At 44.6% G+C, this 27,268-nt stretch overlaps 1 protein-coding gene across 1 annotated transcript in view; it reads left to right on the forward strand.

The window, feature by feature from the left end:
• NUAK1 (NUAK family kinase 1) overlaps window positions 1-27,268 on the forward strand; it is a 68,466-nt gene that overhangs the window by 23,996 nt on the left and 17,202 nt on the right. The window contains exons 2-3 of the mRNA XM_014606485.2: window positions 7,914-8,034; window positions 25,607-25,758. Coding sequence (XP_014461971.2) covers window positions 7,914-8,034; window positions 25,607-25,758 — 273 coding nt within the window. The remainder of the gene's footprint in view (window positions 1-7,913; window positions 8,035-25,606; window positions 25,759-27,268) is intronic.

The raw sequence follows: 27,268 nt of genomic DNA on the forward strand, positions 1-27,268 counted from the left end.
CGGCTGGAGACCCTCTGGGTTAAAATCCGTGGGGAACACGGCACAGGGGACACAATGGTGGGAGTCTATTACAGACCTCCCACCCAAAGTCCTGAGCTAGACCAGGAGTTTGCCCAGGAACTGGCTGAGGCAGCTTGCTCCAGGACCATGGTTGTCATGGGTGACTTCAATTACCCAGACATCTCGTGGGAGGATCGCTCAGCAAAATCTGAGCGGTTGCAGAGCTTCCTCTCGTGCGTGGATGACCTCTACCTGACTCAAGAAGTCTATGGGCCAACGAGAGGCAAAGCGCTGCTCGACCTGGTGCTGGCTACTGGGGAGGACCTAGTCGGTGACCTAGTGATCGATGGGAAGCTGGGTGACAGCGACCACGAGCTGATCACCTTCACCATCCGCCGAAAAGCTGGCAAGTCGGTCAGCAACACGCAAGTCCTTGACTTCAGGAAAGCCGACTTTGACAAGCTCAGGAGGCTTGTCAGTGAGGCCCTAAGGGACTGTGACCGCAGGGAGAGGGGAGTTCAAGAAGAGTGGTTGCTCCTCAAGGGAGCGATCCTCAATGCACAAACTAAGTCTATTCCATCTCGGAGGAAAGGCAGCAAGAGGGCACAGCAGCCCCCCTGGCTCTCCAGGGACCTAGCAGACCCCCTGAGGCTAAAAAGAAAGGCCTACAAAGGATGGAGGATGGGAGTCACCTCCAAGGAGGATTATTCTGCACTGGTCCGGTCCTGTAGGGAGCAGACCAGGAAAGCCAAGGCTGCAACTGAACTCCAGCTAGCTTTGAGCATCAAGGACAATAAAAAGTCCTTTTTCAGATATGTGGGGAGCCGGAGGAAAAGCAGGGGCAACGTTGGACCCCTGCTGAACCAGATGGGGCAACTGACAACTGACGCCCAGGAAAAAGCCAACCTATTAAATAGGTACTTTGCGTCGGTCTTTCATCAGCCCCATGGGACGCCTGTGCCCGCTACAGGGCCGGGAAGTCTGGGTGAGGGTGATCCCCTGCCCTCCATTAATGCTGACTTTGTGAAAGAACATCTTGAGAAGCTGGATACCTTCAAGTCAGCCGGCCCTGACAATCTTCACCCCAGGGTACTCAAGGAGCTGGCGAGCATCATAGCCCAGCCTCTAGCGCGGATCTTTGAAAACTCTTGGCGCTCTGGTGTAGTGCCCGAAGACTGGAAGAAGGCCAACGTGGTGCCTATCTTCAAGAAAGGGAGGAAAGTGGATTCGGCTAACTATAGGCCCATCAGCCTGACTTCTATCCCGGGGAAGATCTTAGAAAAGTTTATTAAGGAGGCCATCCTTAATGGACTGGCTGACGCCAACATCTTAAGGGATAGCCAGCACGGGTTTGTTGCGGGTAGGTCTTGCTTGACCAATCTCATTTCCTTCTACGACCAGGTGACCTATCACCTGGACAAGGGAGATGAGATTGATGTCATATATCTTGACTTCAAAAAAGCCTTCGATCTGGTGTCCCATGATCGTCTCTTGGAGAAACTGGCCAATTGTCGCCTTGGGTCCCCCACGATCCACTGGCTGGAAAATTGGCTCCGGGGTCGGACCCAGAGGGTAGTAATTGATGGAAGTCACTCATCGTGGTGTCCTGTGACCAGTGGGGTCCCCCAGGGCTCTGTCCTTGGACCCATACTGTTCAACATCTTCATTAACGATGTGGACACTGGAGTCAGAAGCGGACTGGCCAATTTCGCCAATGACACCAAACTTTGGGGCAAAGCATCCACGCCAGAAGACAGGCGGGTGATCCAGGCTGACCTGGACAGGCTCAGCAAGTGGGCGGATGAGAATCTGATGGTGTTCAACGCCGATAAATGCAAGGTTCTCCACCTTGGGAAAAAAAACCCGCAGCATCCTTATAGGCTCGGCAGTGCTATGTTGGTTAGCACTATGGAAGAAAGAGACTTGGGGGTCATCATTGACCACAAGATGAACATGAGCCTGCAATGCGATGCTGCGGCTAGTAAAGCGACCAAAACGCTGGCTTGCATCCATAGATGCTTCTCAAGCAAATCCCGGGACGTCATTCTCCCCCTGTACTCGGCCTTAGTGAGGCCGCAGCTGGAGTACTGCGTCCAGTTTTGGGCTACACAATTCAAAAAGGATGTGGAGAAGCTTGAGAGAGTCCAGAGAAGAGCCACGCGCATGATCAGGGGTCAGGGAAGCAGACCCTACGATGACAGGCTGAGAGCCCTGGGGCTCTTTAGCCTGGAAAAGCGCAGGCTCAGGGGTGATCTGATGGCCACCTACAAGTTTATCGGGGTGATCACCAGTATCTAGGGGAACGTTTGTTCACCAGAGCGCCCCAAGGGATGACGAGGACGAATGGTCACAAACTACTACAAGATCGTTTCAGGCTGGACATAAGGAAGAATTTCTTTACTGTCCGAGCCCCCAAGGTCTGGAACAGCCTGCCGCCGGAGGTTGTTCAAGCGCCTTCATTGAACACCTTCAAGATGAAACTGGATGCTTATCTTGCTGGGATCCTATGACCCCAGCTGACGTCCTGCCCTTTGGGCGGGGGGCTGGACTCGATGATCTTCCGAGGTCCCTTCCAGCCCTAATGTCTATGAAATCTATGAAATCCAGTACCTGGGACAGGCATAGCAGGTGCCATCCAGCAACAGAGGAGGGCAAGAGGCAACCCAGCCCTACAGGGGAAGGGGGCTTGACCCAGCCTTGCGGGAGGAGCAAGGGGGCATGGATCCATCTAGTCGGGGGAAGAGGGTGTGGCCCATCCCCTACTGGCCCTGGAGCAGGTAAGGGGGATATGGCCCAACCTGGCAGTGGGGGGAGGCGGTGTGGTCCAGCCCCAAACTGGCCCTGTTGAGGGGCAAGGAGGTATGGCCTGACCCTGATACAGCTGCAGCAGGAGGGGCATGGCTCAGCCCTACAGGGGAAAGGGCATGGCCCTAACTGACCTCATGGGGCTTAGAGTTTGGGAATTTGGCAGTGGGGAGTGAGACAATGTTAATGGCCACTGCTCCCCTATTGCCAAATTTCCCAACCTGTGGGGAGCTTCGTGGGCCAGATTTGATGGCTCCATGGGTCATATTTGGCCCTCAGGCTAGAGGTAGAGCACCCCTGGACTAGATGATCATAAAGTTTATGTATTGCCTTAAAATCAATGACTGTGTGCAATAGGGCAAATTCTGCCTTTGTTCAGATGCATGCACCCTCAGGCAGAATTTGGTGCGTTACCATTAATAATCAGAAAGAAACAATTAAAAAACCCATTTATTCTTTGATGAAAGCATAGCTTTATTATTCAAGATGAAGTCTGGGATTTTCTCCATATTCATACCTCTCAATGAAATGATGTAGGCAAGATTATACCCACAGAGATGCAATTGGGTACTGAATGTGTGTCCAGGAGGTAGATGCTGACTGATTCCCTGTGCTCTTTGCCAAATGTTCATAGTCCATAATATTTTACTGAGCATAATGCTCTTATGTCTTTAAAGGAAAATTCCAACTACAGTATTTTGCTTTTGCCCAGCAATCTGGAAGCTCATAAAAGAAGAGAAACATTTCTCATGGAGGTAGTACTGAATGTACAGAAAGCTTTATAACTGTCATGATTGTTGAAATATTTATAACTCAATACAAATTATTTGTACCAAACAAAAGCAAGAAAACATGAAATGTGTTGGAAAATGTTGTCCAGAGCTGTGTGTTTCTTCAGGTCTGAAGAATAAGTATATATATTCTTTCCAGGAAAAGGAGATAGGTAATTTATTGAAGCCCTGAAAAAGCATTAGCTTACTTCTCACATCTCTGCCCAGGCAGATCTACCAGCCAGCCCAGGAAGGGGTGAAACTATGGCTCCATCCCCTCTTTGCCTGCCTGGTTATTAAAAGGGGAATAATGGCTGCTTTGTGGACGCACTGCCATAATGTGATCAGTTTTAACACAGTAGCACAGGAAGGTGAAGATGAAAGGACATTATTGCCTTGCATGGCTGCATGAGGGTTAGTGATGATCTGACCCTATGTGTTCATAACTTCATAGATTGAAAACTTCATTTCCAAATCCATTTCCCCCAGATTGCTAAACTGAGTGAGGGTATCTGGGGTTTTCTTTTAGACAGCCACAGTGCATAAGTTGATACTTTAGTGTTATTCTCTTATGCACATCTTTTCTTAGTTTTTGAATGAACTTAGTCTTTCTGAAAAGTTCAGGATTTCAGGGTCATTATATGCAGTGTCTTGTTTTAGTCTCACATATATCAGATTTTGACAAAAGGAGCTTACAATACCTCTAACGTTAAAAGCATAAACCTACTTTAGGAATGACTCTTTGTTTCCTGAACACATTTTTGAATAAAATATATTTCATAAACATAAAATCCATTAGCAGAATTTTGGAGAGAGGCTCATTTTACTTTTTGATGCCATAATGCAGGGATCTTGTTTTGTTAATTGAGACTAAAACAGGGCAATGTACAATAATTTTCTAAAATGCAAGCAGAGCACTTAGAAAAAAACAGAACACATTTAAAATGAAAAAATTCAAACACAAAAAAACTGAAAATCTTCAGGCCAGATTCTAATTTGTGTTGCTCTTTCAAACTAGTGGACCTGCTCCAGGTACCTGGGCTGACCTACTCTGTGAATCTGATGCTGATGAGGTGCCTGACCCCCAGGTTTTTGACGCTGAAGTCTTCTTTATATCTACAGAAGAAACCCCAACATGGATGGATGTTGTGACGATTAACTAGATAACATTTGTACAATGCTTTGAATTTCCAAAGTACCCAGGAAATGCTAAGCAACATTATTATTATTACGCATGAGTATACAGATTCTTCCTCTGTTGCTTGCACTGAATAGTACCATACTACATATACAGACTACTAATGGGTAGTACTGATACCTTTTTTCACATCTACTATCCAACAAGCTATTGCTACATTAAAGAGTGATAGAATATGGCCCAACATCTGGCTAAGTATTTTGGAGCAGAACTTCAGCTGATCTAAAATGTCACATCTCTGTTGATTTCAATAGAACTATGACAGTTTACACCAGCTGACTATCACTGTCTGTCTCTGTCACTTTAGACATGTATATTTATGCGTACAGTTAATGTGACACAATAAACACCAGAGCCATAGTGCTTTGCACAACTAATGAACCCTAAAAAATGTTTTCAAGAGACATTTTTTCCCTCAAATTGTAGTGAAATTCTTGCCTTTAGGTAGAAACTTCCGGTCAATTTCATAAAGTCAGGATTTTACCTCTGGAATTTAATCTAATGTCTTACATATACCAGGTACAATTTTTAAGAGAACCCATAAGCCTCGATTTCAAAATTAACTTGAGTACTTAGTAGTGAAAGTGATTTTCAATAACACTGAGGCTTTCAGGTGTCTAAATCATTTTTGAAAATGGGACTGGCCTTTCTAAGTCACATAGGTGCAACACGTTTTGCTGTATTAAAAGGCAGATGTCTACAAGACAGCTGTCATTTAAATCACTCATGTGAGTATTTAAAAAGTACACATTTTCATGTATTATATTTTTTCCATAGAAGGTCCCGATAGGAAAATTAGCTCCATAACTCATGTGTCAATTATGGAGTCAGAATACTGGCAGACTGTCATGCGCTCCTGCATGCTATTATTCCCTTACTGACCCTGGATGTTGAAGAATTTGCTCCCTGTATGTTTGACGATAAAGTCCTGAAATTCTTCTGACAGCCAAGTGCAAGGCTGCCTTATAAGAAAGACCATATTTTTTATCTATGTCTGAATATCCTTCTTGCAAGAGTGCATGTGCTGCTCCAAGAACCACTCACACTTCCTTACATACAGGTCATACTGCAGCCTGTCCCAAAGCAGGCAGATAAAGAGGGAGCAAATTCAGGCTTTGCCTGCTGGTATGAGCTACTTTAACCATCTCATTGGAATAATTTAAATTTGTCCCACTCACTCTTCTGATAGAGACTTACTCTTTTCACCTTCACTAGTTATGTATGGGTCCAGCATTACTGGTGTACTGTTATTTTTAAGCCTCTGTTCCAAGCTTTTGTGTTATGAAGCTTTTTGATGCCTTTTTAACCTGCCATTCTTTCCGGCTCAGTTCCATTCTGTTGTACATTCAGGCATTGGATCAAGAGAGCGTATATTCACAAGCTTGACTTTAAGCTATTGCTTAAGTCCCATGGACTTTGGTGGCCTGTAGGCACATGATTAAGGGTTTTGTTGATTAGGGATACTTTCCTGAATTGAGGACTTTGCAAAAAACAAAACAAGCAAACAAACAAAAACCAACCCTGATTCTTTAACTCATGCTCATACTGTTCATTTTAATACTATTTTATGTTTCCCCCAGTATTCTGTAACATAATTTAAAGGACACCAGTAGTTCCAGTTAGCAATTATTGATGCAGCAATGAAGTAGTTTTGGGGTTTTTTCCTGATAGGACCAAAGACTATTTATTGACAAGGCCAAGTGTCTTCTCAGGAAAGTTCCATATGCTAAGTTAGCAGAATGACAAAAGCATTATTTACTCTCCTTCACAGGTCAGAGTTAAGGTCACTGGAGGGCACTGTAGGATAATGAAGTTTGACCAAAGATTCATCTTTGACCCAAAACTAGTTGATAATTTATTACTTGCACTCTGACTTGAAGGGCACGTCTACATGTCGCCCCACATCACCTAGCAATGTGCTACGTTGCCCTACAGTGGCTACAGCAATGTAGCAATCACATGGGTTTACACGTGATCAGCAGCTATGTTGCCATCGTGGTGCGCTCCCCCATTTTAGTGCGCCGCTACAGCAACGTAGTGGCGAAATGTAACCATGCACTGTGCGCATGGCGTAGTATAGGCAGTTACTGCACTGTGCTTTAGTACTTCCAAAAGTGTAGATTTTGGACATGTAGACACTCCCTCCCAAAAAGAAAAAGAAACCCAGACAGCTTTGGGGTAGATATCTGTGACAAAAAAGCCAGCACTGCCATTTGCTGTCATTCAGAATATACATTTCCCTCTCCATTAAGTTCTCCCCATTGCACTTTTTCATATATAGTATGATCTGACCTCAGCGATTATTTATGAGCTTGTTCATATAAGCCCTTTCTTTCACAGGCAACACATACACTCATAAGGGCTTTTAGAATCTGAATTTATATTGCAGGTTCAGCTATAGCTTCCTTTGTTCCCACCCTGCTTTTTGGAAAGATACCCAGTCACATGATGTGCTTGTAAAAGGTGGCTGATTGAGGAAGGATGCAGGAAGGATATGGTTTTGGAGTGATTGCAGAAGTGCTGTATAGGACATGAAAGTGCAGGGTTTATACAAGAATGATTTTCAAGGCAGTGGTTCAAATAGCAAAGGTTTTTTCCATTCTTAGCTAAGGCAAAGCTCCTGGCTATTCTACAGTACCATAAAACAACTTTATTAATTCAGTGCTTGTATTTAAATAGTCTAGTAATAATTTGTTACTGGCACCCTGGAAATTCATGGTTTTTCTTTGCAAAAGAGATAAGATTTCTGTTTGGAATCAACTAAAGCTTCTGTGTGAGATTGTCAAAAGCAATCAGCTCTGACCAAACTCTGCTTCTGTAGAAGACAATGGAGAATGTTACCATTTTCTTTAGCTAGAGCAGATTTAGGTCAATGTAGAATGCTTTTGAAAATCCCACCCTTGTTGCAGGATAAAGGCTTATGAAGATCTCAGAACTTAATGTCATTCATTGCTGTGTTGAGAACAAGTTTGTTATGATGAAATGAGAGACAGGGTGTGGGGTATGTATTTTAAGTTTTGTTTGGGTCATTTCACAATCTGCCAACATCTGACATCAGTATTTATTTTCTGAATTCTCCTTAATGGATTATTTGCATCTGTTCAGTTCCAAGAGTAATGTTTGATTTCCTGCATTTATAGGTTGCAATAAAATCCATTCGTAAGGACAAAATTAAGGATGAACAAGATATGGTTCACATCAGGCGGGAGATTGAGATCATGTCATCCCTCAGCCACCCCCATATCATCACTATATATGAAGGTTAGTGACTGGAGTTCTTTTCACTGTCTGTGTTATTTTGTTATTTCAGACCTACTCTTCATGGTCTTTTAGGTGATGGATAAATTCCCCTTAACCTTGTAGTAGAGAAATTGTTTCATGCATCATCTTCTCTCCAAATCACGCTCCCCTTTGCAAATATGCAACACCTCTTTAGCCAGTACAGTAATTCCTTGTGGGGTGGGAGTTGTATATAAGTGGCCGAAATGCTATGTTTGTATGTTTGTGTGTATGACAGAGAGAGAGACAGAGAGAGAGAGAGAAGGGAAATGTTGCTAATATACCATCCCATCTCCCTGTTCCCACCAAAAAATTAAAGAATTCTCCCCCACACAAGTTCATGGTCCCCTCCCAGCAAAAACATAGTAAATCCCAAACCATTTTTTACGCTGACTCCCTAGGACCCAAACTGAGTAGTCTTGTCTAGTTGAGCCCTAGTTCCTTCTTTGCATACCAAGTCCTCTTTCTGAGATTCTCCTCTTGCCCCATGGCATCTTTGTCCCTTGAATCAAAGCCCTTGTTTGTTGGCCCATACAGTACTCTAGTCTCTGCATCATTTACTCTAATCTACTCAACTGGCTTGTTACTCCAGTATCCCAGTCCAATTCTTTCCTCCTGCCAGCAACCTAATTATTTTCCCTCTATTACATGTCAGTGGGCACACATCTACACAAGACATTTACTGTGGAGCTAACTATTATCTGTGCAGTAAAGTTTTAACATCTGTATGTGTGACCCTATTAGGCTACAGGAAACTAATTAACTCTACCTGAAGTTAGTACTTGTAAACAAAAGTATTCTCATATGACACAGTTCTTTAGTGCGCAACAATGCACATGTAGACACTGACAGGGTTGGCTGGGACACAAGAGTGCTACAGTATGGGGGCTGCTTGCTGGCAGCAAGTCCCTCTGCAGTACGTTGAGCTGAGTTGGAGCACCCGTGAAATCCCCTTCTCTTCCTCCTTCCTTTGGTAGGCTATCACATCCTGATCAGAGCTGAGTACTTTAGGCAGTGTATGTGCTAAAAGTCACAGGTCATGCATCCTGCACACAAACCTTGACTAGAAAAAGAATCAGACAGAGGACCTGTAGAGTATGATCCCCAGAGAATTTGAGGGAGCTGGGCACAACAACTTTGCCCTGTTTATTCACTTTTTTTTTCACATGCTCATCTGTAGAGGGGACAGCCTGCATTTGACCCTTTAATATTTACATATGCACAGAATATGTTAGGTGATGATAGGTATATGGCAATGCCATTGTGAGAGTCAATATGACTGATTAAAACAAGGTCTGGCTTGGAATAATGTTACAGTATCACATATTGAGTTATTCAAAAGCATGTTCTTTTACTTGAAAGGAGATGAATATCTGTCTTTTTATTGAATAAATTCGCAACAGCATCTGGGAACAGAAAAGGGGAGGGGTGCTGTGTCAGCATGTGGGTTGCAAATGGAACAAAAGTTATTCCTAATGTGTACTGGAACTAAAAAAATTAAGCACGCTACAATGCTTTGACCAAGTAGATGCTGAATTCTGTCCCCCAGCCTGCTTTAAATAATGCTACTGAGTTAAAACGTTGTACACTTAAAAAGAGAAAGAAAAAAGAGAGAACAAAACCCTTTAATAGCAAGACCTTCCCTCATAACCTTTACCCCCTCAACTTTTTTGAGAAGAGCCCTTCCCACAGCTGAGCCAGTGTAATTTTGCACTACAGCAGTTGTACCCTTTCCCTCCCTCCCAGTAAAGCCGTATATGTCAAATGACATTGTTCCTCTCAGTAAGATCCTTGGCTGTTATTCTGTGGTGACTCATCAGCCAAAAGTGATGCATATCTACAGCTAGCTCAAAGTCAGCTTTCTTCTGATCTTTAGAGGGTTTCCAGGGCATTTTCCTTGTACTACTGTTTGCTTCCTTTTAAAACAGTCCCATAGGAAATAGCTACTCTGTTATTAAAACAAAATAATTATTTATAAACTAGAGCAGTCTGTCATGTCCTGCTGTATTTAATTCATCTCCTGAAAAGATGTGTGGTGGGATTTGGACTGACGTTGCAACTTTAGTCCATTGTAACACCAGCAGGAAGACACAGGGAGCAGAAATATAGCGTCACATCTTTCCAGGAAGCCAAAATAAATATTTTCTCTTAAAACCATTGCTGTAACGTGAGCACTGAAATGCAAGGTCCACCTGAGGATATATAGTCAAATGTGTCAGAGGAATAATGACATAATCCACAAGCACTTGGGCTAGGGACAGAAGTTATGCATAAACCAGTTTAAGTGATCAGAAGCTGGTTTGAACTCGTAACAGAACAGAAGTTTTGTGCACATAAATCAGTTTCAAAATGGCCGCAATTAGTTTAAGATAGATCTGGTTGAATGTAGTATCAGACTTAACTGATTTAGGACAAAGCGGTTTATGGACCTTTTGTCCCAGACCTCTTTCTGGTTCAAGTTAAATCACAGTCCCTCAGCATCCCAGGATGCTTTGCAGCCCTGGACTGGGCTCATCTGTCTTCTGGAGCAGAACAGGGTTGGCCCTGCCCCTCCGTTCTCTAGCCAGAGCAGTGAAGGCTGGTTGACAAGGGGTGGGGATGGGAAACCCAGGTGGGGACACAGCCTAATCTGTCTGGCAGAGGCACAGCAGCCTTTACCAGACTTTCTCACTGGGGTGTGGGACAGCAGGCTCAGGCAGAGAGGGCTTAAACCCCCCTGCCTTCCCTCTCCCATCAGCATGGGATCCCAGCTGTTTGCAGCACAGCATAGCCTGGGACCCCCAAAGCCCTCCTCCCAGCTTGGGGGCAATTCCACTGCGCCTTCCCAGTGCCAGGGTGGGGGGTTTCACTTGGAGCAGGCCAGGAGCAAAGGCCAGATTGGGGGAGGGATGGGAGGAAAACCAGCCTGAAGGCCACGTGGGAACATGCACAGAGCAGAGCACAGAGGGATTGCGGCGGTGGTGGCTCCATCCTGGATGTGAGCCCTGCTAAGCAAGGGACCCAGGCTGGGGGGCAGGAGGGGCAGGGAAGGGGCTTGAGTGTGTGTCCATGCTAGCCCAACACTGAGCTGAGCTGAGCATGCAGCTGGGGGAGCAGCTTCTGGCCAGAGGCCCCTTCTACCTTTTGTAGAGCAACACCCAGGCTAGCCCTAGCCCTGGCCCCTGCAGCGGGACACATGGTGCGGGCTCGCATCAACAGCTCCTGGAGTTGTACAAGAGCACCAAGAAGCTGGGCAGCATGATGCTGGAGGCCAAGCCAGGCCAGGTGCGGGTCCCAGGCTTTGCTGAGTTGTGAGCAGGGGGAAAAGCCGAGCAGGCACCGGCTGGGGTCTTGTGCTGGTGGGAGAGGGGAGGCAGGGGGGTTAACCCCCATCCCCCTTCCTCCCCACTTTGTCTGAGGCACTGTCTAGGCTGCTGGCTGGCCATGCCCCCTGCTTGCTCAGGGATAAGCCTGGCAAGGGTTGTTTCCCCCTCCAGGGACACCCTGGCTGGGATCCCTGCAGGCCAGGGGTGGGGCTTTAAACCCCTCCCCAATCATACTCAGCAACCAAGGGAGGGCTCGATCTAGGGGCCCCTGGCTTCTAGCCTGAGCCACTGCAGACATGTGCCTGCATTTCCTGAAGCAAAAGTGAATGTCTATTCATTTGTGTGTCGGTTCAGTCTATGCAGGTTAGACTAACCTGCAAAGATTGAATCAATTCAGACTTGAGCTTTTTGAATGTGTGTACTTAGCCTTGAGGCACAGTTCAGCCAGGTATTTAAGCACATGCCTCACTTAAAAGCAGTTTCAATTAAGTGGATTACTCCCATGATTAAGGTCTGCAGGTCCTTGCTGAAGCAGGGTTTACATTCCAGTGATTCATGAAGTGAGGTACAGTAATGGTATTCTTCATTCTTTGCTTATTTATTCATTTTATTCTCTCTCTGTCTCTCTCACACATACATGCACACAAACACTTTCTTGCATACAATGTGCCCCAGAATAAAAGACACCTTATTTTTGTAAGGTAGAATGAAGGAAAAATGATCTTTCCTTGTAGGAAGTAACTGAGTAGCAGCAGCTAGGGAGTTTATTCTGTTCCCTGCATTGTAGACTTTTTTTCCCTTTTGCCCTCTAAGCAGAACTCCTATTACCACATTTCTCGGATAAAATATGCACCCCAACTAGCAGCAGCTGGCTTTGGGGAAAAAACAGTGCATTGTATGTGAGAAAATATGGCGTGCATGTGCGTGCGTGCATGCGTGTGTGTGTGTGTGTGTGTGTACATGCGCATGCACGTGCAGGGCCAGATTGACACATAGGCAAACTAGGCACATGCCTAAGGCTCTAAGTGAAGAAGAGGCCCAGTTGTGCTTATTTTGCCGTGGCAGTGCTGCTGCTGCACCGCTGCAGTGCCGCCCAGCTCCTTTTCCCTTCTAGGCCTGCTTGCTGCAGCTCCAGGCTGTGGTGGTGGCTGCTGCTGCTGCTTCCCTATGCAAAGCAGCTAGGTCCATAGTATGTTTGCCTAGAGCCCACTAAGAGTTAATCCAGCTGTATGCACATGCGCAAGTGCATGTGCATGTGTGTGTGTATTTTTCTGCTATGGTCATTCAAGGATGAATAAGTCAGCGCAGCCAGCGTGCTCCCCTATTATCCGCAGTTCTATGTATAGGGCTGCACGGTGTCTGCTTAAAATGCTTACTGCTCTTTCCCTCTCTGTGGAAGAGTGCTGATGGGTCTTTACATTGTACTTACAAACATGTGTCTTCCTTACATGGCATCCACGTTTATGTATCCTTTTGACCTGGCTGGCAAAAGCTGATTAACCTCTGAATTTGTCAACTCAATGTAAACAGAAGCCATCAGTTTTTGATGCTAAGGAAATCCAAACGTTTTCATACAGGCTTTCTAGTTTGGTGATATTTTTTGTAACCTAATCAAAAAGAATTTATCTTTCCCACTAGCTGCAAGAGGTAAACCCCTAGTTCTGAGTCAGAAGAAATTCCATCTTCTCAGCAGGAAGGTAATTGGCAATCTTGAGAGTGCAGCTGGAAGGGAAATGCTCTTTCTAGTGACTTTAAACTCCTTGAAAGGGACGGAATAGATGAAGCCAGCTTTGCCAAAAGTGTTCTGATTTCAGGGCATAAATTTTAACTCAGAAAGCAGTCCCCGCCCCCCCTTGAAAGCCTCAGGATTTGATAGTTAAAGCCTTTTGAGAGCAAATGTGGAATTCCAGGGGTAGCCTTCCTGCAAAAAAAGAAAAAAACCCACAAAAACATGCCATCTGGCAATACTTTACTTTATACAAGTTAAAATATAAGGAGAGTTTGGGGCCCAATCCAGCAGATGCTTACACAAGTGTAGAACTATTCATCTGAGTTAAGTTCCATATATATAGAACCAAGCCCTTGGGTCTCTCCTTTGTGAGGCAGAAAGTTCTGTAAGAGTTTCAGTTGTGCAAGTAGTGTTCCTGCTGCATTATAGTTAAACAGAGATGCCAGTGAAATTATTTGCAAACAGGTTTGTTGTGAATGTTTCAACAAAGATTTAAGCCGGAGAATGGTTGGACACTAATATGTGCTTGATCCAGTATCACTGAAATGAATGACATTGTTACACACATACATAAAAAAACATGTGCTTAAATGCTTTGGCCAGGCAGCTTGGAATTCTGCAGGATTGATCACCTTCCAACAGCATAGCACTAAAGTTGCATTTATCGTAAAAAAGACACTTCCTTAAGTCCTTGTAGTTGCACTTATTTAGTTGGAAAAAGATTCTTCATGTATCTTGAATATGAAAAGTAAGCAAAACTCAGACTACACAGTTTATCAGAGTACACACTATTGTGCTGTCAGCTGTATCCTCACTGCATTATTGCCTCTTGCTAGGAGCACTTGTGCTTCTGTGTGCACCCTGAGGCAGGCCAGTTAGTGAGATAGAGCACCATTCAACTCAAACTAGAGATTTCTGCAGGTGGATAGGAGTGTGGCTGGAAGCAGCAGTCTCATTAAGCCTCTACCTAGGTGTAGGACTTGCAAACTCCATCAGTTCCACTCAATGTTTTTCAGTAATAATAAAAACAAAGGTTACTAGACCCTGGGGCTAGGGACAGACATTACACCTAACCCGGTTTAAGTGATCAGAAACTGGTTTAAAAACCTGTAACAGAACAGATGTTCAGTATACATAAACCAGTTTCAAAATGGCTGAAACTGGTTTGAGATAAACCTGGTTGAATGTAGTATCAGACTTAACAGATTTGGGTCAAACCGGTTTCTGCAATGTCTGTCCCAGACCCCTTCCTGGTTTAAGTTAAATTAGAGTCCCCCAGCATCCTGGCATGCTCTCTGGGCTGGGCGGGGATCTCTGCTCCACAGCAGGGCTGGCCCCTCCCCTCTGCTCCCTGACTAGAGCTCCGGCACAGACTGCAGACACAGCACTGTCTGCCTTGCTTCCTCCTGCTTTCCCCATCCCCCCCACCCGCTACTCAAGCAGAAATCCGCCCCCTTCCTCTCTCCCATCTCCCACAGCATGGACCACGGACCCTGGGCATGTGGTATGCTAGCTAATACTGAGAGGTGTCTGTGTGTGTCTCCAATTTCACTGGGACAGGCAGGCAGGGCATTTTGGAGCTAATCAGCAGGTCATCTGGTAAGCTGTTTAAGAAGAGTTTGAACTAATAGAGAAGCTATTATTTTGCTGATGAGGTGATAAACACTGTTATCAGCTCCTGCTGGCTTGCTTGCTGTCAGTTTGCTGCAGACAGTATAAAGAAGCAGGGAGGGGGATTGAAAAGCTCTATATCATTAATAGATGCATGCACTGAACACCACCCTGCTCTTGCCTCACAGTGCTAGCAGGGGTCTGGGGTCTGGCAACACTCCCACCCCTTGAGTAACCAGCAGGGGAAAGCCTGAGATGGTGCAGGCAGACTTCCCTAATCAGAGGTTCTGCCAGGCCATGCCTCCCTCAGCTCAGTACTGTAAAAGGGAAGGGAGGGCTGCTGTAGCACCCCCAGCCTTCTAGGCTGAGCCACTGCAGGCACGTGCCTGAATTTCCTCAGTCCAGAAAGAATGTCTGTCCACATACAAACCAGTTCAGCCTAGCCAGGTTAGACTAACCTGCAAAGATTGAATCAATTCAGGCTCAGGCTTTTTGAATATCTGTCCCTAGCCTCAGTGTACAAAACACACTCTGAATATAATAAAAGTTCTGTATATGAAGAACTGAGCTTTCAAGGAGAACACCAGAAACTGGAAAACTGGAATAATTTATTTTAATTTATCCAAGAGAAAGTATTTCAGTTGTGACAGCATTTAGCGACATTTCTAATGAGCTTCCTTTAGTTATGTAGCATTTTGACCTTTAAATGGATTCTTTCCATTACTTTTCATTTGATAACATCCAAGAATATAAAGTGATTTTTCTACAGTCTAGCAATTAATAATGAAACAAGTATAAATGAACTTAGCTCATAGGTTATCATACCCCACCTTTTTTAATTTCCTTGCATTCAGTATGATCTAACACTTCTAAAACATTCATTCTGACATGAACCTACGTTCCTGAGAACACCAGCAATTTTAAATCACGTTCTAAAATTGTCTCAAACAGCACTGAAATGTGTCTTGTATTTCAGTTAGTCAGGCTTCCCCACCTGCCTGGTAGATGTTTGAGGTTCTACAACAGGTTACAATCATAATTTTAAATAAGTAATCAACCCCTGCATTCCTAGGCAAAAATTAGAGATAGTGGATCAGAAATGTGAAGTGTAAAAGTTGAATTAGTGATCTTTACATTTTGCTTGGCTTCTAAATGGATGGTAGACTATCAAATTATATGTTTCCTCAGATGTGCACAGAAAGAAAACAAAATTGTCAAGGGTAATGGTTCTAATGTTGATTTAATCTACTCAGTGGGGATTAATTTCTAACCACAGACTGATCTAAACCGATTATTACAGGATCTTAACTGCATTCCTTTAATTTAAAAAGAAATTATTTGCAATTCCACTGTATAAGGCTGTGATTCAGGAAGGTCATGTAGCACATGCTTACCTTTAAGATGAATACTTTAAATTCCATTGACTTCAATGGTAATTAAGCATGTGCTTAGAGTTAAGCATAAAGGCTTTGCTGAATGGGATACTGAAAGAGGAAGGCTAATAGATGTTTTTCATGCCCACCACGTGCTTTATTTAAACAACTGAAAATAGCAATAGAATAGTAAATAACATTTTCAAAATGCTGTTTGGGGGTTTATAAGCCAAATAACTACTAGATTTCTTGCAAATTATCATGAACACATAACATATATTTGAATGTATTTCTTAGGTGGAAACTATTTCCCATTATTCCAGTGTCTTTTTAAGGAATCATTTATCTTTTATTATATGAGTATGTTAATTGGGCTTTGCACAATATTTCTGAATGAAAAGATTATTCCAGCCTGCATCCCTAAAATTAAAAGACAGATTTTTTTTTCTTTTGATCTTGCTGACCTTTAATAAAAGACCATTTTGTAGCAGTGAAAAAGGTACTTCTGTCTGCGGCTGTTAGGAGAGTAATAAAAATACCACTGAATGGAAAGACACCAGATGGAAGGAATGTCAACATACTGGAACTAATTTAGGAGATTGCTCTGATAGAGAGCAAAGGCATGAGGAGAATTCAAATGGTTCCAATGCGCAGAGATTGGCTTCCCCTCTTAAACCAACAAACTAAAATTCTTACCCCAGGGTTACACGTAAACCAAAAGAAATCGGCCTACAAGGAGGTAGTGCTTTAAACAAAGAAGAATAAAACCCAGAAAACCTGGACACACCCCCCCCACACACACACACCCACACACACCCCTCTCAGCCTGACTTTAGCATCTTATAAAACTCAGTTATAAAGGTATGAGGGTATTTTTTCTTAAATTAGATGTGAACTAAGTTCAACATAAACTGTCATAATTAAAAAAAAGATGTCCAAAATATGCTTAGATTGGTGTTTGCAAGGGCATGTTCATATCTGGTTGAAACATTTATGACTAAATTTCACTTGGCAATGCCCTTGTGTATCTCCCATCTATTGGTATGGATGGTGAATGGTTCAACCAATGGCAGCATTTGGTCTGCGAAGTCTCTCTGGATCCATAACTCTTGTGCTTGTAGAGGGGAGAATAGAAATAGAACAGAAATACTGGGAAATGAATAGAGAGAGGTCTTTGAAGTAATAGTGCTATATGGGAAATGTAAAGCTCTAAATAGAGGCTGCATTCAGAATTATTACTACAATGGAACAGACTGATGTAGCCTAATTGTTGATATTACAAAATGTACATCAGTTCAGATGCGTCTTTGGTCATAAAAACTTACATTCTTTTCTACTTCTACTTTTGTATTCTTCAACCAACTCCTAAGTGTTGATTTCAATATCTGTTCAGAAACATGGGTTGTTTTTTTTTAAAACATGCTGTAAAAAATGCTCAACTGAATATCTGAACATGGGCACCTTTCACTGGTTGCACAGAATCCAGCTTTTCCTTCATTGAAAGAATCCTTGGGATGGAAGGAAGACTGAAAGAAATTTATTGCCCAGGTGGAAAATATTTCTTCTTACTTCCTGATGCATTATTGTGCTACTCCTTTTCTACCTTTGATACACTTTGACAGCCTTCCCCTTTTCCCCCAACTTCCTGATACAATACTTTGGCACACCCCAACATTGTGGTTTATTACTGTGGCACTCTCCCCACTACCCCCCAGAATGTCTTATACATTCTTACAGCACTCCTACATTTACCATGTGGGACCTTGCTGCAGCCTTCCCAGGCTCGAAGAGGAGGGAACTAAATAAACACTGGCCATGTCTACATGAGACACTGACTGCACAGTAGCCCATGACTGCTGCTTAGTAGCATTGTGTGGCAGAAAGCGTGATGTGATGCTGCTGCGCAGTAGTCACAAGGTACTGTGCAGTCAGCATCACAAAAAAGCCATTCTTTGGCGCTACTGTGCAGTAACTCTGGTTACTGCACAATTACGTAGTACTTTTTTATACAAGTACTAAATGACTGCACAGTAATGACTGCATAGTCAGAGTCTCATGGAGATGTGGCCACTATCAGTAAATCTAAGAGAAGAATGAAAAACCGCTTCAGACAATGTGTTTCCTTCATTTCTTTCTCCTCTAGCATATGGACCATTTATTTGTCCCTAAACAAATCTTCTCTCTTGATTTCTTATTGACAACAGTCCATTCATTGACAAGCCTCCTTTTATTGCTCTTGCACCACTTGCAGAATTTTCCTCAGAACAGTTCCATACCTCTTCTGCATAAATAACCTTTCCATGGCCCTTCTTATCAGCTCAGGAGCAGTTCAGGGCAGCCTGGCCTCCCCATCATTAGCAGATAATGGAACTTTCCCGGAGGAAGTAAGGAATGGTAAACACTGAAGGATAAAATAAAAAGTTAAAAAAAGAATTTAAAAAGAAATAGAGGAAGTAAACTACAGAAGATTGCATGTTTTAAGAAATTAGGCTTTGGGATTGGGGTCCAGGGGGTGCTGGTTGTGCTTCCCAGGGTGGCTGGGAGTTGGGAGCAGTGAGGGAAGGTGCTTTTGGGGGAGCTACTGCCTCTGGGAAGGCAGCCCCAGGTCATGGGGACCTGATCCAGCCCCTAACTTGTTCTCACACCTTCCCTAGACCCCACTTCTGGACCCATCTGTGATTTGGCTAGCTGGCATGTGCTCTGCAGACTTTTTGCACAGGGTTGCACCCCTGGGGGTGAGAAGGTTGCACCCTTGGGGAGGGAGGGGAGCTGACTTGGTGCCAGAACCTCACCATGGATAGTAGAGTTGAGGGGGTGGAAAGTTAGTCCACACAGAACAGGAGAGTGAGGGAGGGAACACTGCATCCTGAGGTGCTGGAGGACTGCAACATGGGTGTCTCATCTGTGGGGAGCAGCCACAGGGACTAGGGACAGAAATTACACATAAACCGGTATAAGTGATTGGAAACCAGCTCAAATCTATAACACAGGAGAAGTTCCGTGCACATAAATCGCTTTTGAAATGGCCAAAACTGGTTTAAGATAAACCTGGATGGATGTAGTATCAGACTGAACTGATTTAGGTTAAATCAGTTTATTGAATTACTGTCCCAGATCCCCTCCAGATTCAAGTTAACTCACAGTCCCCCAACATCCCAGGATGCTTTGCACCTCTCCTGCAAACCCCCCCTTGCAGGGTGGGTGGGCTAGCTTTGGTCCAAGCTGACTGCTCCAGGTTTGCAGGGAGGCATACTGTAGCACATCCTGGCTTCTGGCTCCTGCAGGAACGAGGCTGCATTTCCAAAATCAAAAGTGAATATTTGTTCACTTGCTTGTTGGTTCAATCTACACAGCTTAAACTCACTTGGAAAGACTAAACTGATTCAGCCTCAGGCTTTGACTGTCTGTTGTTAGCCACGTTGATGGAACATGAGCTGGGTAACATTGATTCAAGATAAACCTGGCCTGGATTGGCATAACTTTAAGCTGCTTAAAGTGTGCTTAAAACTAGTTTCAGGTATTAATGTATGAAAAATCCAGGGGTTATGAGCTCCAGGATTACTGTGCCTAAAATTACTGTTTAACAAGGGCTTTAGTGTCCTTCTTCCTTCCCCCAACTCTTGATCATATTATTTTCACAAGGCATATCTTTTTAGTAGTGTACTACACACATTTTATACATTATGTATATTCTGTGATGTATTATGCTGAAAATACGTGACAATAAATGTATAGATATTTCTTTAAAAACACAGCATTCAATTAATATTTTATGGAGAACTGCTTAAGTTGGGCTCAGGTTGCATATCCCACCAGTGCAAACCATGAAAGGCAACGGAATAGTTAAGTCATACAACTCCCCTTCTATACTCTGTTCATTTAGTCCTTTCCTTTTGGCTATACCTTTTCCACAGTTTATACATCTCCTTTCTCATCCTGAATAACCAGTGTACAGATCTGTTTATTAGATGCACAGCTCATGTGTTCTGGGATTTAATGCTGGGTTGGTGCGTTTTGCATTCATTACACTGTACAGGAACTGGTATATTGATGTGATAAGTAAATAGAAGATGGCAGCAGGCTTAAATAAGGCCTGCAGTATGTTTCTTTATAATATTTAGGAAAACCCTTGTCAAGGTGTGAGCTATAATAGTGGTGGTTGTAAAATTAGTACTAATCACTATGTATAAATTACAGATCTGAAATCTTCAATCTGTGTGCAGAGGTTGACTAAAGATGGTAGGAGAAAAGGGAGGCTGTAGAGGGTAGGGAGCCTGGCGTCTGTGCAGGGTTACCCAAGGTGGGGTGGAAAGAGCTATGTACTAAGAAATCTGTGCTTGAAGGTCCCTTCTCCTTAGCTACTGGTCATTTTGTGCTTTGCAGTTATTACTGTGCTGAGATAGCTTATCTTATGGCAATCTAAAACAAAGGATCATTTCTCTACAATAAATCTTCTTTCAGTGAGATAAATACCATGCATCAGTGCCCTCTTGAGAAGACACATCCTGGTTGCCAGTTACTAATATGCTGACACACTGTTTGACTCCAGTGCTTTTTTCCCTCTAAAAGACAAAACTTCAGTGTAGTGATTTAATATTTCTTAAATTTAGCTTTTCAGCTATTAGCCCTGTTAGATGGAATCTTTTCTCTTGCAACAAAAAATGGATCTCTTTTTAATATGTACCTTTGTCCAAGCAAACACCACCTGCATCTATTTCTATATAATCATAGGGAAGGTTTTCTGGACCAAGACTTGTACTGTATGTTGAATTTCAGGTTAGTCAGAAATTTGATCCTGGCATTATAACCTTGTGAATATAGAGGAGAATTTGACAAAACTCAAATGGTTGAGTTGTGAAGACAGAATGAATCAGAAGAATGCTAGAGTCCACTATGTAATGCAGAGATGCTATGGCATATAATGGCTTCAAGCAGTTTGTTGTCACATGGTAAGCTACGAGAGTGAAGGATGTTCAATGGGGTTGGCAGAGTCCAAGAGCCTTTGTATGCACGTCCTCATGTTGAGGCCAACATCCTCCTAAGCGCAGGAACTGTTCAGTGCTACTAACCCTTAGGATGCAAGCTACGCCAAAACAGTAGTGAAGGGTAGCCATATGCTTCTGCACCCTTGTCAGATGCACACATGCTATTACAGCTGACTGGCCACAGAGGACTGAACATAAAGCTTACCTCCCTACCAGCGTAGGAATTGAGACAGTGAGACAACACCATGCCTCCTGGACACAGTGCAGTTACAAACCACCCTCTTGTCAGAGCTGCTAGCTCTCAAGCAGCACATATGTACCAGTAGCATATTAGCTGGAGTATTTAAATTGGAACAAAGTGGTAGCCTCCTTGGGATTAATAAATCCTCAGCATATAGCAGCACATAGATGAGCCAGATCCACTCTTACTGTGAATGGAATTCCATTGAGATAGCTGGAGCTTTGCCCATTTATATTAGCGACTTATTTGGCCAGTTTAACTGTACGTGGATGACACAGTAATGCCTGGTACAGTGTCTAGGACTGGTTTGTGAAATGACATTATTTCTGGTTAGGAATCATAAATGAATGCATTGTTAACATATTCTCTGAGTTTAAAGAAACGAGTTCCCTTCCTATGCAGGCTATCCATAGCAGTGGATTACCAACTGTTTTGGTGCTTAGAGAGTAGATACACTGGAGGATAGGATTCAGAGTGATCTAAACAAATTGGAGGATTGGGCCAAAAAAAAATCTCATGAGGTTCAACAAGGACAAACGCAAAGTCCTGCGCTTAGGACAGAAGAATCCCATGTACCACTACAGCCTGGGGACTGACTGGTTCTGCAGAAAAGGACCTGGGGGTGACAGTGGGCAGTAAGCTGAATATGAGTCAGCAGTGTGCCCTTGTTGCCAAGAAGGCTAACAGCATACTAAGCTGCATTAGTAGGAGCTTTGCCAGCAGATCTAGGGAAGTAATTATTCCACTCTATTCTGCACCGGTGAGGGCACATTTGGAGTACTGTGTCCAGTTTTGGGCCTCCCACTACAGAAAGGATGTGGACAAGTTGGAGAGAGTCCAGCAGAGGGCATTGGAAATGTCTTGGGGGCTGGGGCACATGGCTTCTGAGGAGAGGCTGAAGGAACTGGATTTATTTAGTCTGCAGAAGAGAAGACTGAGTGGAGATTTGATAGTAGTCTTTAGCTACCTGAAGGATAGTTCCAGAGAGGATGGAACTAAACTGTTCTCAGTGGTGACAGATGGCAGAACAAGGAGCAATGGTCTCAAGTTGCTGCAAGTGGGGTTTAAGTTGGATATTAGGAAAAACTTTCCTACTAGCAGGGTGGTGAAGCACTAGAACAGGTTACCTAGATAGATGGTGGACTGTCCATCCTTGGAAGTTTTTAAGGTCCGGCTTGATAAAGCCCTGGCTAGAATGGTCTGGTTGGGGATGGTCTTGTTTTGAGCAAGGGGTTGGACTAGATGACCTCCTGAGGTCCCTCCCAACCCTCATTTTCAATGATTCAGTGTAGGGCTGTGTATTACTGCTATATCAGTAACAAGCCAGAACATTTTTGTATAGGACACACATAATGTTCTTTCCAGAGTGTATGAGCCTATAAGTCTTGGACAGGATACAGTAATACAGAGGTTCTCAAACTTTTTCTTATTGTGTATCCCTTCCAGATTTACCAGCTGCCTGTGTACCCCTGCCAGCATATGTTTTTATTTTAACCCCTTAAATGCCAATTATTATTCTAATTAAAATTAAATCCACCATTACACAATTTCTCCTGCATACCCCTGAGAGGTGTCTTGCATAATACCTCCAGGGGTATGCATATGACAGTCTGGGAACTCCCACAAAAGTACAGTCTATCCAGAGACAGCTCTTCTACTTTTCAAAATGTTTTCTTAATCAGGATGCACATAAGATGTAATCACTGGCAGGAGTTTCTGCTTCAGAATAGAGTAAGGCCAGCAAGCAAGTAAATGGGCATTTTTATTTGGCTGTTTCCTTTTGGTTTTATGGGAGCCATTTGGCTGCTGCTTGGCAGGGGTAGAAAGAACTGCAGAGGCTTTGGCATATGGGGTTTAGTTACAAGGTACAAAAGAACAAAGGACAAAAAAACACGACTGAAAAATACCTGCATGTTGAGAGCTGCAGCTACAAATCTAACTGCAAAAGTTGAAGTGTGTTCCTTAAAATACTAGTGAGCATTCACTGAGTTATGCTGGAGAGATACTAGAAAACACCATTCCAGTTGTGCTGGTCAAGACCAGCATCCGTTTGGAAGAACCCCTGTAGCCTCATTAATTTGTAAGAGCAGCTGTGTCAGCAGGGCCTTGCCTCAGCAGGCTGCCTTTAAGTCATAAAATAACAGGAGCTTCAACACTTTCCTGAGTGAACTGTGGTTATCTAGGGCAGGTACAGTGTTTCCTGTGTGTACAGTAGATTTTCAGAGTCAAAGCAGAAATCTTACTTAGCAGCCAAAGCGCTGTAGTAATTTGAAAGTAATCACCACTTGTTTTGTTAGCTTAAATGCTTAGTTGTCATTATCCCCCAACAAAGTCCTTGGCAGTCAATGGCACCTAGTACCTTGAGACCTAAAGGAGCAGTCAAGCCATATCATGTAGTAACATGAACGTTCTCCGCACACTTTATGTGGAAGCCTACCTCTGGGTCCCATTGCAGTTGGCTCTACACCAGTATTAGAAGGCAATGATGGCACAAAAACTCCTTGTCGCAAGGGCATTGAGCACAAGCATTTTGTGAGGTTCGTGACAGTGGCATTCAGTTAGAGGAGGGCAGGGAAGAATGGATGAGTCCAGAATTGTTGCTGTGTTTCCATTCTGAACCAACCTGGGAAGCTGGATGGGTCTAAAATGGAGTGTTCAGCAGGCCACCTCAGAGGAAGGATAGCCCTTTATTGTTTCTTTTGCCCCAAGGTCTCAGGGTGATTTCTAGCTGAGTCAGCCACAATTGTTCTGGCAACTCCTAGTGCCGGGTGGCAGCTCATCACTTACCCAGGGTACATCTACATGTGCACTTTACTGTGGAGCTGACTAAGTAGTTCCAGAGTAAAGCGTCACTGTCTACATGTGTGCCCGTATTAGGGTGCAGTAAATTAATTAACTTTGCTGTAGGATAGTACTGTTCAGGATAATGCAACGAGTAGTTACATGTACCAGAACTCATATCTGAATGGTGACTGGGGCTGCCTGGGGCAGGAGGGCACTACAGTGTTGGGGCTGCCTGCTGCTTAGCCCTGCACTATAGCACCCTCGTTCCCCAGCCAGCCCAAGTGCAGCACATTGAGCAAGGTTGGACCCGGGCTGGCGGGCTGAACTCCTGGGAGTGTAAATGCTGCACCCGGGAGCAATAAACTCTGGCATGAACTGTGCGGGAGTTAACTGCTATGTGCTAATTGCATGTGCAGATGCTCCCACACAGTGCAGAGTTAGTCATTAAAGTCACAATGGATTTGCTAATACTGAAGTGCATTTGCCTTTGTATAAGGCTGAATCTTTAAGGCAGCTAGTATGCACACATACACACAAACAGAGCCTGTACATGTTAGATCTTCCAGAAGAAGGCTTCTAAACAATAATGCCCTGATTTTCAGAGATACTGAGCAGTCAGCACAAACACTGACCTTTGAAATTGTGCATGTGCATACGATTAATTGCAAAAGTTAATACTACCAAGAATGTTGATAGCAGTAAGCCAGAGATGTGTACTCCTCCTGCAAGGAATATAGGTAAAAAAAAAAGGAGAGAAATGGTCCATAGCTTCCCATAGTCCCACTTCATGCTAAATGTGAAGAACAATTGTTAGCAGGGGTGTAACCAGGCATTTGAGTGCCCCAGGTGAGAGAAGCATGTGAGGTAGCATCAGTGGTGGCTCTGGAAGCACTGCTGCTGCTCTTTTTTGCACCTTCCTGCCATCAGACCATACCGCACCTATCTTCCAATACGTGCAGTATAAACTATACAAAATGAGCAGAAGGGTAAAGTGGTTGTCCAGCAGCTATGGAACATCATGGTCAGACCGGGGGTGACCACTAATGTCTAGATGTCATTTACATACCATGGCCCCAGATCAGAGCATAAGGATTTCCCTCCCATGTAGCCACTGAGAAAGCCAAAGTAGTTGTGATCCTCCTTCTTGTGAATTGAGGGTTGTGACCGCCGTGTGGACACTTCATGCGCTTCGGCCTGCCTTTCTCCAGCTTGTTGGCTGTTTATTGAACACCTTTCCATGCATTATGGCATTAGTGTGTCATAAACCTCGGGGCAGACAAGGTTCTGTGGCTAAATCTGATATTTTTTATTAGACCAACTCAAATATTTGAGTTGGTCTAATAAAAGATATCAGATTTATCCAAAGAACCTTGGTTGGCTATGTCCTTAGACCAATACAGCTACAGCCTACAACCCTCATAAACCTCAAGTCATTTATATTCTCTTCTTCTTCCTCCACAGTACTGATTTGAAATGCATTTGATGGACCATCTAATTCCATTTTTTGTTTTCTTTTATCTATCCAGTGTTTGAAAACAAAGATAAAATTGTGATAATCATGGAGTATGCGAGTAAAGGTGAGCTGTATGATTACATCAGTGAGAGGCGGAGACTAAGTGAGAGAGAGACAAGACACTTTTTTCGGCAAATCGTCTCTGCTGTACATTACTGTCACAAGGTAAGCAGAGGAGTTGTTGTTGCAATATCTACTGGGTGATTTTACAGTGAGTTTTATATGTACAAAAAGGAATGGGGTTAGCAGTTTCCACTTGTTTACGTGTGAGATAGCATTACTTCAGCTATATAGCAGGTTATCACGAGTGTCCCAGGGGAGCGGGGGCACCGGGAGACCCCCGCGGCAGCCAAGGGGTCTGCTTACCTCCCGCAGGGCTGGAAGACCTGAAGAAACTCCACGCGCCGGCGCTGCCGGCGCGGGCCATCAGCCGGGCGTTTATCCGGCTGCGGCTGAGCAGCGGGGGCGGGGCACGCCGGCCGGGAGGAACAAAAGGCGGCCCCGCCGAAGCAGCGGGGCGGCTGGAGGGAGAGAGCAGGAGCACGGAGCTCCAGCGAGCAGGGGATCAGCCGCCACCCGCGGAGTGCGGGACGCCGCCGGATAGAGGCGGAGCAGGCTGCGAGCAGCGCAGCGGAGAGCCCAGAGGGGCAGAGACAGGGGGAGAAGTCAGCCCCAGAGGTGGGGCAGCAGCCGGCGAGGAACTCACCACCTGAGGCAGCGGGAGGTGTAGCAGCTACCCCGAGAGTGGGGCCAGCTGTAGCCGGTGTTGCGGAGCAGGCTGCGAGCAGCGCAGCGGAGAACCCAGAAGGGAAGAGACAGAGGGAGAAGTCACCCCCAGAGGCGGGGCAGCAGCCAGCGGGGAACCCAACACCTGAGGCAGCGTGAGGCTTAGCAGCTACCCTGAGAGCGGGGCCAGCTGTAGCCGGTATTGCGGAGCCGCCGGAGTGGGTAACGGCGGCCGAGACTATTAGGGGAGGCAGAGAGGACGGCTGCCTCCCAAGGAAGGAGGGATCAGGGCAGCACCCTCCAACTGGGTGAGGCATACCCGGCCCGAAGACAGCCTGTAGGGGCTAGGGTGCCCGAGCCGAGAGAGAGGACGAGACGAGGACGGGTGAGAGGCCAGGACAGGAAGACCTGAGGTGGCGTATGGCCGGGGTGTAGGGGAGGACGGAGCCCCGAGAGTACCTGCGAAGAGGCGTGCCGGCACCAGGGGATACCCCAAGGGAAGACCCCCCACTGAGAGAGTCATCAAAGTCGTGGCAGGCGAGTTCTGGGGTCCCCCTTAATACCAGCTGGGGTAAACCCTGGGGCGTACCAACGAAGCTCGGGGGCACAAGATCCCGAGCCCGGGCTAAGGCGGCGCGCAAGCTCCTAATCGAACGGAGGCGGGTACAACGAGCATAAGTTTTATAATAGTTCCTCATTGGTGTTTAGAGACTATACACTTTATTCTGAGTTCTGCCCATTTACACCAGATAACTTATTGAAGGCTCCTAATTTCATCTTTGGAAACCTCCCCCTTTTATAACAAGAGGGTTAAAAACAGCATATCAACTAGCTTTCCATATGAGGACAATTTTAAGTTCATTGTCATTGACCAATTAAAGCGGAAAGGAATAAGAGATTGTAACTGGAGTTTAGAAAGTGTAAGGGAATATTTTTCAGATAAGAACAA

This window comes from Alligator mississippiensis, chromosome 4, assembly GCF_030867095.1.
Source record: "Alligator mississippiensis isolate rAllMis1 chromosome 4, rAllMis1, whole genome shotgun sequence".
NCBI lineage: Eukaryota > Metazoa > Chordata > Crocodylia > Alligatoridae > Alligator > Alligator mississippiensis.